General features: G+C 50.9%; 1 protein-coding gene and 1 long non-coding RNA gene across 3 annotated transcripts in view; both read left to right on the forward strand.

Moving 5' to 3' along the window:
* TUBGCP2 (tubulin gamma complex associated protein 2) overlaps positions 1 to 12,028 on the forward strand; it is a 20,942-nt gene extending 8,914 nt beyond the window's left edge. The window contains exons 10-18 of one of the 2 annotated variants that reach the window (XM_017733781.1): positions 529 to 709; positions 1,614 to 1,794; positions 2,002 to 2,174; positions 3,211 to 3,339; positions 3,771 to 3,891; positions 5,945 to 6,088; positions 6,537 to 6,665; positions 7,410 to 7,573; positions 11,758 to 11,863. In XM_017733781.1, coding sequence (XP_017589270.1) covers positions 529 to 709; positions 1,614 to 1,794; positions 2,002 to 2,174; positions 3,211 to 3,339; positions 3,771 to 3,891; positions 5,945 to 6,088; positions 6,537 to 6,665; positions 7,410 to 7,573; positions 11,758 to 11,863 — 1,328 coding nt within the window. Of the gene's footprint in view, positions 1 to 528; positions 710 to 1,613; positions 1,795 to 2,001; positions 2,175 to 3,210; positions 3,340 to 3,770; positions 3,892 to 5,944; positions 6,089 to 6,536; positions 6,666 to 7,409; positions 7,574 to 11,757 lie in introns of both variants that reach the window. The other variant, XM_017733780.1, reaches the window with a different exon arrangement.
* LOC108446638 lies at positions 3,899 to 5,744 on the forward strand. Its single transcript, XR_001861902.1, has 2 exons — positions 3,899 to 4,508; positions 4,619 to 5,744. It is a non-coding gene; the product is annotated as an uncharacterized LOC108446638 (long non-coding RNA).
* Positions 12,029 to 13,562: the final 1,534 nt, after the last annotated feature.

A 13,562-nucleotide genomic window follows, 5' to 3' on the forward strand; every position in this document is an offset into this window, starting at 1 on the left:
CACTTTGCGGTGTTGTCATGCTGAATCGGGAGCGACAGGAGAGTCAGATGTGAAAAAAACCCCAAATCCCATAAATCCAATAACACATGGGAAGGAGCAGCAAGGGCAGCTGTCTGTCTCACTGCTGTTCTGTGGGTAGGTTTTCTAGCTGGATGGAGCTGGGCAGCTGAGGTTTGACCATCTGAGTGTTAATTTGGGGGGTTAAATGAATCGTTCAACCTCTCATCCTTGTACAAAACCCTCCAAAAGTGACGTGTGGAGCAGATCTGCAGTGCTTCAGGCCACCCGCAGAGATCTTCTGTCACCACTGGGAAGCAAAACTATTCCTGAATCTCCTTAAATGTGATACCAGGTGCCTAATTTAAAATTCTGTATCATCTTTTGAAAGGTGCCTCAATCCTTTCCAGCTTTCAGCACAACGCAGTGTAAACATTTCTCATCATGCCTTCCACTTGAAGGGAGTGGTGTGGAAGTTTCCCTGTTGGCTGTACAGCAGGTATGAATATGGATCATTCTTTTTATTTTCAGGGAAATACTTAAATGTTGTGCGGGAATGTGGGCGAGATGTCACCTGCCCTGTGGCCAAAGAGGTCATCTACACTTTAAAAGAGAGAGCCTATGTGGAACAAATAGAAAAAGCATATAACTATGCCAGCAAAGTTCTTCTGGACTTCCTGATGGAGGAGAAAGAGCTGGTGGCTCACCTAAGGTTTGATTTATTTTACTTAATGCATGATAAATAGATTGGTTCTGCTAGTTAGCTCTGTTCTCTTGGGATATTACCAAGGTGTTCTCTCTATTTCCATTTAGAAAGGTTGACCTGAAAAATAAGATTTGGGGTTTTTTCCCTGAAGAGGGTGGGGGGGGAAAAGAAAAGTCTAAAATGATAGAAATGTTGAGTGGGAAAGATGTCTGGGGGTCTCTGGTCCAACTTCCTTGGAAGGCTGTTGCTAAAACTAGGTCAGGGCTTTGTCTAGCCCAGTCAGATCAGGAGTCTGCAGCCACACTGCGTTAGGGCTGTGCTGCTCCTCTTTTTGCTCCAAAGCCTGCAGTTACCACGTGTGATCTCTGGGCAGGCACTTGGGGAATCCTCAGGCTCACCTCGGGCTCCTTCCAAGCTCTGTTCCCTCTGCAGGTAACTCTCCCTGGTGCCAGGTGAAGATCAAGGTTTGTGTATCCTGTTGCAGCAGAAGTCTGCCGGACTTACAAAAATCAGCACAGATGTTTGTTCAGTGAGAGGAGTCCAGGATTCTGCTCAGAACTGGCCGCTACCCCTGGGCTGGGAGTTGTTCAGGACAGCAGCAGGAGCCTGCACCCCACACACCTAAGGGGGTTTTTTTTTTTGCATTTTTCTAGGCAAAAAAAAGAACAGCAGCAGCCCTGATCTGACTGCACAGAAGCGTCCTGACTGAGGGGGTAGGGAGGAGGAGACATCCATAAAAGACTAGTCCAAACCGGTTATTTATGGCTGTCTGCTCTCCAGGAGGAGAAGCATTTTGTGATCAAACCCCACAGGCTCATTGAATTGATTGCCTTTGTTCCTTCAGGTTTTGATATGGATTAACCTGGGCTTTAAGGAAAGTAATCAATTGTCCCTTCGTTTCCTTGGGCAGGTCTATAAAACACTATTTCCTGATGGATCAAGGGGACTTCTTTGTTCACTTCATGGATCTGACGGAGGAGGAACTTAAGAAGCCTGTAGATGACATCGTAACGACGAGGCTGGAGGCTCTGCTGGAATTAGCCCTGAGAATGAGCACAGCCAACACTGATCCTTTCAAGGATGATTTAAAGGTGAGAATGGGTGGAAGCAGAAGATAATTGACTTTGAGCAGAAGGCCTACCATGGTTTGGGGAGATCTGTGTGCCGGAGAGAACGTGCTGCTTCCTAGGTTGCTCTGATGACTGGAGGCTGACTCTGACCGTGGGCACCTTGCCTGTTGTTCCACAGTAGCTGTGGGTATCCTGTGGGTTCATTTCTTTCCTGCTCTTCCTTCACAGATCGACTTGATGCCCCATGACCTCATCACGCAGCTCCTGAGAGTATTGGCCATAGAAACAAAGCAGGAGAAGGCCATCATCAGTGCAGACCCCACAGAGCTCACCCTCAGCGGCCTGGAGGCCTTTTCCTTCGACTACATTGTGAAGTGGCCTCTGTCCCTCATCATCAACAGGTGAGGCGTCAGTCCACTGAAGGAAAAACAGGCAGGTACTCTCACAAGAGGTTTTCCATGCAAAAATCAAACATTCCTCAAACCTGGAGAGCAGAAAAAAATGCACTTGCTGAGGTTGCAGACTCAGAGGACACGGGCTGTTGCTACTCTAACAGGCTATTTTGCATTTAACTGCCTTGTGAGGGACTGAATGGTTCATTTTTCTGCAGGCATTTGCCTCTTGTTTCCCTGGAGAAACACTGCTGTGAGCCACAAGCAAATGGGACAAGCAGCACTGCATGAACAGAGGGGCAGATTTCAAATTGCTAAATGCCAGCAATTAATTACTCCCTTAATTTCCCCTCTAAAAACTCCGTTGAATCGGTGAGACTTTCCTAACGACGCGACGCTTTGGGAATTTTGTCTCTTCCTTCCCAACAGAGCGTGTTAGCTCTGCTGGTAGCTATGGAAGTGAAAATAGGATTTGGTAAGGTTTCCTGAACTGTATCGACTGGAGCTCTGCAGACACCTACGCCGAAGTGTCTGAGCACAGACCTGAATCCAGTCCCAGAGCTATAAATAAGCAGCCCCATCTGCTTGTGGCAGTGCATTGCTGGTGGGGTAATGCTGCCTGTAGCTTGGTGACAGCTTTTTCTCCCCTTTTTTGGAAAATCTTGGTAAATTCTTGGGCAAATTCTAAAATCTTGGTGAATTCTTGGGTGACCATCACAGCCTTAGTGCAGTGGGTACAAGACCACAGGCTTTGACCCCCAGCCCCTGTGTGAGTGACCCCTGCACAGAGCTCGAGGGAATTAAGGGGGCTGGTGATGCACCCACTGGCAGGAAGTACGGAGGAGGGTCTCCTTGGAGAGGAATTCTTTGGGATGGTTGCAAATGTGACTCTCCTGCCTCGGTTCAGCGCAGATCTGCGTGTGTCTGAAGGCGTGGGGAACATATTGTGTAAAGTCTCTTTACCTCTGAGCAGCCTCAACCTTCACAGCTTAGTCTGTCAATCAGAACAGGCCTTCATCTGGATGGGCTTCTCGTTTCTTTCCAGGAAAGCACTGACAAGGTACCAGATGCTTTTCAGACACATGTTCTACTGCAAGCACGTGGAAAGGCAGCTGTGCAACGTTTGGATCAGCAATAAGACAGCCAAGCAGTTCTCCCTGCATTCAGCTAAGTGGTACAGCCTTTTTTTTTTTTTCTCTTTCAGTTTTGGGTCTCCTCCTTGCTAATCAGATACCTCATGACATGGCTCAGACAATACTGAGGTGGAAAAGATCCTTAAAAATGTCTTACAGGCTCAGGGAGGTCAATTTGTAACATTTTAGGTTTGCTTGTAAAGTTGCTTTAGTGTTTAATATAAAAATTTTTGTTTTATATAAGCAAATATTTAAAGTCTATGACAGGTTCAAAACTCTGACTCTACGAATGGAGGGAAAGCAATGGAAAATAATCAGAGATGGTTTGCAGTGACTTTCCAATCCCTCTCACACTGCAGCAAGGAATTTGCTAGGACAGAAATATTTAGCTCTGCTTGGCTGTGCAAGCCTGGTGATAGTTCTCCGTGGCATTTGCTAGCTCTGAGCTGTGTGGGTGTGATTTCTCCCCTAGGTTTGCTGGTGCTTTCACACTGCGGCAGCGGATGCTGAATTTTGTGCAGAATATCCAGTATTATATGATGTTTGAAGTGATGGAGCCAACATGGCACATTCTGGAGAAGAACCTGAAGCTGGTGAGTGAAGTTGGAAGGAAAGTCTTAACAAATGTAATATAGCGGAAAAAAACACCCATTTCCAGTGGCTGCAGGTGTCTGTTGATTTTGTGGGAGGCATTTAAATATCTGGGAGCTGCTGTTCCTGCCACGTTGCAGAGTGCTGCTGTTCTGCATCACCTTTCTGCCTGATTAGCCCTACATCCCTTTCCTGTGCTGCATCCCCCTGTCTCTGCCCAGCTCACACCCTGTTATGTAAAGGCAGGTTCTGCTCGACGTTCCTGTACACAGGAGAAAGAGAGCTGTGGAAAAGGAAGGTGGATGCAGAGTGCAAAGGCCATAAACCAGTCCAGGCATCTCCAGCTGAATCCTTGGCTGACTTACAGTGCTCTTAGAAGTGGAGTCTGTGCTCTTCCTTCCATGCAACTGCCAAGGACTGACATGCTGGGAATGTTTGGTGTAAAGCATGGCCTTCCTTCATATTACTATTATTATTATTATTATTATTATTATTATTATTACTATTATTATTATTATTATTATTATTACTATTATTCCCTCTGGTAGTCACCCTGCGATCAGACAGTTCTGGGTTGCACATCTTTTTCCTCTTACACCCTGAAAAACATTCATCTGAGGTACCAAACAGCCCTTATTATTACTATTCCCTCTGGTAGTCACCCTGCGATCAGACAGTTCTGGGTTGCACATCTTTTTCCTCTTACACCCTGAAAAACATTCATCTGAGGTACCAAACAGCCCAACACCCCTGCAATCAGCTCTTGGCAGCTTCAGTGTCAGCTGATCCTACCTTAGTTCTTACTGTGCCCTGAGGAGTTGTTTTGGGGTCAGCTAACCAACATTTTTTGATGCCCTGTCATCCTCTTTCCTGGAGAATTCACAGGAGGGAGCAGGTCTAGCATTGTGAGCATCTCTGCATGTTCTTGGCAAGAACTTCTGAATGAGAAGAGTTCATATGTCAAGCTCCTGGGTAATCTGGGAGTTGTACTTACTTCTTAATTCTGTTGCAAGTTTAGGTTTGCAAAATATAACACTCAGTTTACTTTACTTGCATGGAGGCAGTTGTTGAAGTTATCCTGTCCCTGTTTTTCCCTTTCATTTGTATTTTAGGAGGGAAAAGGATGATCCTCACTGGTTTCATGTAATGCCTTATGGTGCATTTGATTTGTCATACTTCTCTCTTGTGCATTTTCACTTGAATATTCAAGGCACTCTCTTCCTAAAATTATAACTGTGGTCTTCATCTTCACAACATCATTGTCTTCATCAACACAACTTCATCATCATCCTCATGGCATTAGAAAGCTGCATTTATCCCTGTTCTGCAGTAGCTTGAAGGGATATGGGAGGTCGGTTTCCTGCACGGGTCCTGCTGGAGCAGTGTGGATGCCGTGGCAGTTTTAGTCCTGTGGTTCTTTCCTAGGCTTGACTTGAGTTCCGAGCTTCAGCACGTCCCGTAAGTGTACAGAGCGAGAGGGAGTTTGAATCTGTCGTTTAAAACTCAAGACTGGAGCAGCCTCTTGAAGTAGCAGAGATGAACAAAAAATCCTTACAGAATCCTTGCAACACTGCATGTCCCAGTTCCTTATTGGCTCCTAATGTCCCAGTTCCTTATTGGCTCCTAAAGCATATTTCTGAACAACTGTATGTTTTGATGATAAGTTTATTGACATTTAAGATTCTTTGATTTGTTTTTTCCCTTTTCTTCTTGTTTTCGCTGACTTTACTGAGCTTGTGAAGGTGGGAGCAGCCATGGCAAGCAGATTTGAAAACAAAGGAAATGCAAATTCATGAAGCAGAGAACTCCATCCTTTCCAGGGGAGGGTTTGGGTGACTAAAGCAAGCACGATTTGTGAGGATGTGATGTCAGGTTTGAAGCCTGTGGGGGGCAGTTGAAGGCAGTAATGCAGATGCAGTCTCCATCTCAGGATGTTTCTGGGAGGTACATGAGGAGTTTCTTGCTCTGAGGGGTCCCTGTCAGAGGCAGGGGGCTGGGATGGAGCTTTGGGGCGGAGCAGCACAGCTGCCCTGGTTTGGTTTGTCATTGTCACAGGCATCCAACATCGATGATGTCCTGAGCCACCACACGAGCTTCCTGGACAACTGCCTCAAGGACTGCATGCTCACCAACCCGGAGCTGCTCAAGATCTTCTCCAAGCTGATGTCTGTGTGTGTCATGTTCACCAACTGCATGCAGGTGTGTGCAGCCTCCCCGTGCCACTGCCCGCCCCTTTGCCAGCCCCACACGGACGAGCCTCTGTCCCCTCTGTCAGCAGCTTTAGGGCTTGACTGTGCACATCCTCTCCCAAATGGTTTCTGTGGCTTCTTACTCTGCAAAATCCTCCTTTTTCCCTGTTGAGATCAGGTTCATGTGGACCAAATTCCCTTTCTTGAAGTTGTAGTGCTCTGTAGAGACACTCTCTTGAGGGTGAGGTGATGGGCACATTCCAGGCAGCATCAGGGAGCCCACAGCTTTTATAAAAGCCACTTTGCAGTGGGTTTAGGGAGATATGTGTATCAACACGGTGAATTCAGTCTCAGAGTTAGCTGTCCTGGGAGTTGGGGTGGGCAGAATGGGGCCTCGTGCTTTGCCACGATGGCAAGAACGGGCTGTGACCGTGTCCCCAACGCTGTGCCCCTGCCAGAGGTTCACACAGAGCATGAAGCTGGACAGCGAGATGGAGAGGCTCACCCTGGAGCATGGCACCATGCTGGGCCCGCCCACGGACGAGGAGCGTGCTGAGGAGGCTGCCAAGAAGAAGCTGACCAACAAGGTGGGACACGGGGACAGCTGGGCCTGGCTGGCACTCTGGCCAGGGTGGCCACTTGTAGATAGCCCTTCCTGGTTTCTGGAGCCCCTCTGGCCCCAAAAGCACGGACTTTGTGGAATTGTGGGCGGTGTGGAGCGCTGCTGGAGTTCTCAAAGTCTGCTTTGAAGACCCTGTCTCCCACAGCAGCACCTGCACTGGGTTTTGAGTTTCCACTTGTGTGTTCAGCTGTGCAGAGCCACATCCAGGCGTTCTGCAACACCAACACTTTCCCATTCCCAGACCTCTGGCTCTTTGTAGCCCATGGCTTTCATACCTGGGGGATCTGTCTTGTCCGTGTTTCTCTGTCTAGATGCACGTGGGATTTGCTCCGTGGTTAGCAGATCCTCCTGTCCCTCCGGAAGCCCCTCTGGCACACAGCTGCATCACCACTGCAGTCACAGTGCTCCAGAGGTCACAGCCTGTCTTAGGCAACACACGTCTTCTGCCTTTTCCTCCTGCTTGAAAATGAGCAGTGGCAGCACGTATTTGTGGATAACTCAGCTGGGATCTCCTCTGGGCGTCTCCCAGGCTGGGCACAGCAGGGCTTTTAACTACCAAGGACTTTGAAAGATGGATTTCAGAGGCTGGGCAACTGGGAAGTTTTGTGGCAGTATTTCTGGGCAGCTTGGGAATGGGGGGAATACGTGCAGCCCCTTGGCAAGTGCAGATCAGCAAACACATGGGGCCACTCTGCCTTTGTCTTGGCAGCTTTTAGCAGAGCATGCTGACAGCCTGCACCTCACATCTGGCTTTGAAGCCACCATCAACAAGTTTGACAGCAATTTCTCCACACATCTGCTGGACCTGCTGGACAAACTGAGCGTGTACAGCACCAATGACTGCGAGCACAGCATGCTCAACATCATCTACAGGTGAGCCAGGCCTTTTCTGGCTGTTAACTGCCCCTCCCGTGGGTCCCAGATTCAGCTCAGGAACTGCTGATGATCACTGAGAAATGTGTGTTTTTAGGAGCTCTCAGCAGCCTGGGATAGTGGAAGGTGTCCCTGCCCATGGCACAGGGTTGGACTGAGATGGGCCTTGAGGTCCCCTCCAGCCCAGACCATTCTGTCGTTAGACACTGCTTTGCATTTCAACCCATGGCTTTAGAAAAACCCCAAAACACTTTCCTTTGAATTATGTGACATTTGCCCATTAATATTGTCAATGTAGCATGAGTTTTCCTGGGGATTGTCTCACTGTGGAGACAGTGAATAAACCCATTTCCAAATACAGCGTAGGTATTCCAAGATGAGAAAATCACGCAAAGGTTTGATCACGAAGTGTCTATTTTAAGTTCCCATATTGGATTTATTTAAATAAGCAGCTTCTTGGAAATCAAAATTCCTTCAGAAACATGTAAAAGTCAGGTGCACAGGATAGGGGAGAGAGGGAGAGAGAGAGAGAGGAGATGGAAGTTTTGCTGCTGGGTTTATATCCTCTGTGTTGCTTTTTCAGTAAAAATAACCCCTGGAAGTTCTGTTCCCTGTCCATCTGCACTGGATATCTTTTATGGCTGGCTGATAACCCTCCCAGCTCTGTTGAGACGTGCTACACCTGAAAGCAGAGAGAGGGAAAATGTTTCACAAATGTTTCTTAAGGAGTTTGTTGTCCCCTCCTGGTGCCTTTTCTGACAGCATCTGACAGGGCTGTCAGGACTCCTGGTGCTTTGCAAACTCTGTTAGGTGAGGTATTCCCATTGGAGACTGCACTTCCAGCTGTCCTTTTCTTCTGGGAACTTCCTGTGCAGCTACTGCCACATGTTTGCACAGCCCCTGAGTCCCTGAAATGGGAATGTAGGTGAGGAACCCTTCTCCACAGCCCTAAGAACTCCGGTTTGCTCCATCTCTGAAGTGACCAGAGTCAGAGGTCTCCTCCTCATCTTGAAAATTCTCCAAAAACCTGGTTTTATGGCTGTGAGTGCAGGCCCCAGCTGTACAACTGATTGCTGTTCCTTTCAGGACTAACCAGGACAGCCAAGTCTATACAGATCCTTTTAGGAAAGGCTGGTGTGACTTCTCAACATTTTATGCCACCCTTCATCTGCCTGGGCATCCCAGGCAGGATCCATCTGTAGGAAAAGGCTGGCAGGATTAAGCTCTCGCTCTTCCCTGGCTGCCACCACTCCTGGGTGTCACAGGAGCATCCAGACTCAGGATAGATTCAGGGAGTGGGGCCACAAGCAGTTGAGTCCCTCAGGCAGGAGCATTTACTGCTCCCCAGTGCTCCAGCTCTGCCTTCTTTACCCAGCACTTACATTTTTACCACCTCCAGTACCAGTTCTGACAGAGGGGCTTGTTCATGGTGCTCCAGCCAGGAGACCTTGATGGCAGCTCAATCCATGACGCCAGGGCACACAGGGCATGGCCAACACAGTGCTGAAGACCAAACTACCTGCTCTTGTCATGGTGTGAAGGTCTCACACGTGCCAGGACAGCGGGACAAGCTGGTGCTGCAGCCGCAGCCTGGCCGTGCGTCCTGCCCACGGTGCCACGGCCAGGAGCTGTCCATCAGTGTCACAGCCCACACTGGGGCGTCAGCTGGGGCCAGCAGGTGACTCCTGAGCTGTGAGACCTCTGCAGCTGGCTCTTCCAAATATAGAGAGGTTGGGTTTTGCAACCAGCACTTCCTGCCTCAGGGGAAAGGAGAAGTGTGATGATGCAGTGCTTCTGTCCATGGCTCATGCTGAGGACAGTGACCTCAGCTGCAGCCACAGGCTCAGAGGAGGGCCCGGGTCCTTTGCCCTCCCTTATTTCCATGCCCCAGTCCTTATGCCACCTGGACTGTCATCACTATCAGGTCCCCCCCCTAGTTTGGACTCTGGTACCACCTGAATCCTTCACCAAGACATTGCTGGACCTTTCCTGTCAACCCAGATGTTTCCATTTCCTTAGCAGAAACCCTGGATGTTAACAGCCCCTGGGACCTGCCTGTCCAATCCCATAGGCTGCTCAGGGGTGATTTAAAGGGTGGGAGCCCCACGGTGAATGCCCAGAGGTGACATTTAGCTCCCATTCAGTTGGCTCAAGGCCTGGGCTCTATGGCAACAGGAACCCGAGAAGCAGAGTGGAGGCAGTTGCCATCTGAAATAACATATTTGACAGAGAGAGTTTATAAGGAAGAGTTTATAAGACATATCACTCTTTTCTTCCAATTTATAACCTTTTTATAACAACAGGAATCATCAACACGTCAGATAAATAGCAAAATGGCCCTTTTTTTCACATTGTGCTACTTGCTCATCATTTATTTGATCCTGGTTTATTCATTTTGTAGTACTGAGTAACTGAGGCACAACCATTTTATTTGTGGCACCAAACAATAGGAGATGGAGATCCAGAGGGTTTCCTTCAGAGCTCACAGGTGACAGATCTCTGTTGTGCCCAAGTCCTGCTCAGGTGTGTCATAGAATAGAATCAGAGAATATCCTGAGCTGGAAGGGTCCCACAGGGATCACCCAGCCCAGCCCAGCCCCTGGCCCTGCACAGACACCCCAACAGCCCCAGCCTGGGCATCCCTGGCAGCGCTGTCCAACCACTCCTGGAGCTCTGGCAGCCTCGGGGCCGTGCCCATTCCCTGGGGAGCCTGGGCAGTGCCCAGCACCCTCTGGGGGAAGAACCTTTCCCTCATCTCCAGCCTGAGCCTGCCCTGGCCCAGCTCCAGCCACTCTTGGGAGTGCTGACAGAGGGTTGGCAACTGCAGGAACTCTTCAGTCGCTCCTTCACATCCCAGGAGTGAAAAGCAGAAGTACAGCAGGGCGAGGCTTTGTCAGAAGGGTTAGTTAAGTCCACATCGTTAGTAATCTTATACATCAGTGTGGTTATCAGGCATCCTTCCTTTACCAGCCTGGAGGAAACTGAGCTCAGAGTAGGTCACCAGGACATGTGAAGTGATGCAACCCCCACTGAATCCAGCCACAAAGCAAGAAACTGCCATATAAGCACATGCTGAGGAAGCACCACACAAATTGTGAAAAAATGGTTATCACAGATCACTTAAACCTAAAAGCGGCTGAAAGGGAAGCCAAGCAAAATCTGCAACTCACTGAGCTGGGAAAGAAGCAGCTTTAGAAATGGAACAGGTCCTCAAAGCAACGAGTCCTGGCCTTGTGTTTGAATCAAAAGTTGGTCAACACTCTCAGCTCAGTGTCAGGTTTCCCTGGTACAACTCCTAGAGGACGAAAGCAATGTAAAGCTTTTCAGCCAGGAGAGAGCAACAGATAAATTCCATCTGTCGAGGCTCTGTTTTCTGCAGGCACCAAAAAATGTCAAGGAACAATTTGTTGCCATTTGTGTGAGGTTGTTAAGCAACACGAAACTCAAATATTGTGCCCATTCAGTTGGTACTGGAGCAGCCTAATTTGAGAAAGGGAGAGAGTAACTTCGGTGTGATTCACGGGCTCGCGTTGGCTGCTCAGTGAGCCAGGGCACACGAGTGCACGAGCCAGGGCTGCTTTGGGATCTGCCACGGGAAGGTCACAGCCGGCCTGGGGCTGGGTGGCACCATTTTGGATTATCGGGGAGGTGGGATTGTGGTATCCCTGGTGCTGCCTGCTTCGGAGAGGCTTTTCCAGGTATCACTTGTGCTTGTGGCTGGGCATCTTCCCACCAGTTGCTCGTGTTGGTGAATTGTGGATCCGTGGGAAGCATCCCGGTGTTAGCCAGCAGGTGGTGGGGATGGATATGCCAGTGTTGTGTGGTTCTGTGAGGATTTCATGTGGGAGTCAGTACCAGAGTTCAGTGCTGGTGAACTCTGGGCTGAAGGAGTGCTGGGGACTGCGGACACTGAGGAGCCCTTGTGCGCACAGGACGCCTCTGTGTGGGCTGGAGAAGAGCTGTGACCATTTGGTCCTTCCCAATGTATCTGGGACATGTTCCTGGCAGATTTCCCTGTGAAAGGTGGCATTGTGAAGGGCCTGTCAAGGCACGAGTAGGAAAAGGTGCCACCAACACCCGTGGCACAGCACAGACGTCCCAGGCCAGGGCAGAGCTTGCTGGGGGTGTCCTGGGAGAGGCTCCTGCTCACGCCTGCCCCGCCTCGGGTGTGTTTTGTCCCTCAGGCTGGACTTCAACGGGTTCTACACGGAGCGCCTGGAGCACATGTCGGCCGAGCGCAGCCAGAAGGCCCCGCCGCCGCTGCCCCGCCTGGCCGTGCCTGCCCAGTGACCGCCAGCCCTGCCCAGCCAGCCCACGGCCCGCAGACAAACCCTGAGGGCTGGCCAGAGACACAGGGGAACGTTCGCTCTCCCGAGGTGTTTGTAATGTTTTGGGGTTTTGTTGGCGCTTGTTTGTTTGTTTTTACTGTTGTACGATGACGTGTTTGTGTGTTGTAAAATAAATTAAATAACAACAACAACAAGAATCAGGGTTATTTTGTCTGTTAACAGAACTCGGGGTGCAAATTATTGTGCAAATTATTGCCCCATCCCTGGAAGTGCCCAAGGCCAGGTTGGATGGGGCTTGGAGCAACCTAGGATAGAGGAAGGTGTCCCTTGATCTTTAAGTTCCTTTCCAACCCCAAGCCCACAGCAGAGGAGTTCCTGGGAATCTTACAGAGTTCTAAACATTGCCTGAGGCAGTTTGAGAGCAGGTGGGTAGAGGGAGGAGGAGAAATGTCTCCCGGGTACAAGGGGAAACCAAGACACATGCCAGGGACACAGAGGCCTTGGGTTGGGGGCAGGAGTCGGGATGTGTGAGTGAGGGCTGTGGGCACAGGGCTGAGTGCTCCTGTCCTTCCTCCCTCCTCCTTCACACGGAGCTCATGGGAGGGCAGAGCCAGGGTCTCTGTGCTCCAGGGCTTAACGCTGGTCCTCCAGCTTGGCAGAGGGACGGAGACCCCAGGAGAGGGTGGGGACTGCCAGCAAGCATCCAGTCCCGCTAGAAGTCATGGAGAGCTCATTTTTTAAATCAACAACAAACTTCTAAGCACCCGTGGATGACTAATCCCAAGTCCCATTCACACCCGCATGTCCGTGTCCATTTCCTGGTTGGCCCTGGCCTGGAACACCCAGAAATATAAACGTACCCTCCTTATCTGCCCTGATAGCCCAGCCCCAGTGCCTCCTGTGGCAGTCCAGCCACCCCAGTGTCCCGAGTGCCCCTGCAGAGCCCCTGGACATGTCCCACGAGGCCATGGACCCACCTTCCTGCCCCTTGGACTCCCCCCTAGGCCATACCCACAGTCCCCAGTGCCACTCGGCCCGGCCCCCCACCCCAATGTCCTGTGGACAGCCTCCAGTGCCCCACTGATCCAGTCGCCCAACGCCCCACGGACCCTCCCCAAAGCCTCAGACACCCACGATACCCCACAGACCCCTCCCAGATGCCCATGGACAGTCCCCAGAGCCCCACAGATCGTCCCCTGATGCCACATGGATCCTCTCCAATACCCCACGGATCCCCGTGCTGTCCCACAGACCCTTCCCCCGGGCTCCCCGGACCCCTGTGATGTCCCACGCCGCCCCCACAGATGCCCCGTGGCTCCTCCCCAGTACCCCAGTACCCATCCAGGTGCCCCGTGGGCAGTTCCCAATGCCCCCTGCCCCTCCCCACGGACCCTCCCCTGATGCCACGTGGCCCCTCCCTAATGCCCCACGGACCGTCCAGGTGCCCCGCACCACCCCTCCTCAAATGCCCCGCGGACAGTGCCCCGCGGACACGCTCCAATGCCCCGTGGATCCTCTCCACGCTCCACAGACCCTCCCGGTGCCCCTGTACCCTCCTCAGTTCCCCACGGACCCCCGTGGTGGCCCGGGGGCCGTCCCCATTTCCCTACGGACATTCCCCGATGGCAGCGGACCCTCCTCAGTGCGCCACTGGACCCCCCGGCGCCCCGTGGGCTCTCCCCAGTTCCCCACGGCCCCCA

The sequence above is a fragment of the Corvus brachyrhynchos genome, unplaced genomic scaffold (genome assembly GCF_000691975.1).
Source record: "Corvus brachyrhynchos isolate BGI_N302 unplaced genomic scaffold, ASM69197v1 scaffold334, whole genome shotgun sequence".
NCBI lineage: Eukaryota > Metazoa > Chordata > Aves > Passeriformes > Corvidae > Corvus > Corvus brachyrhynchos.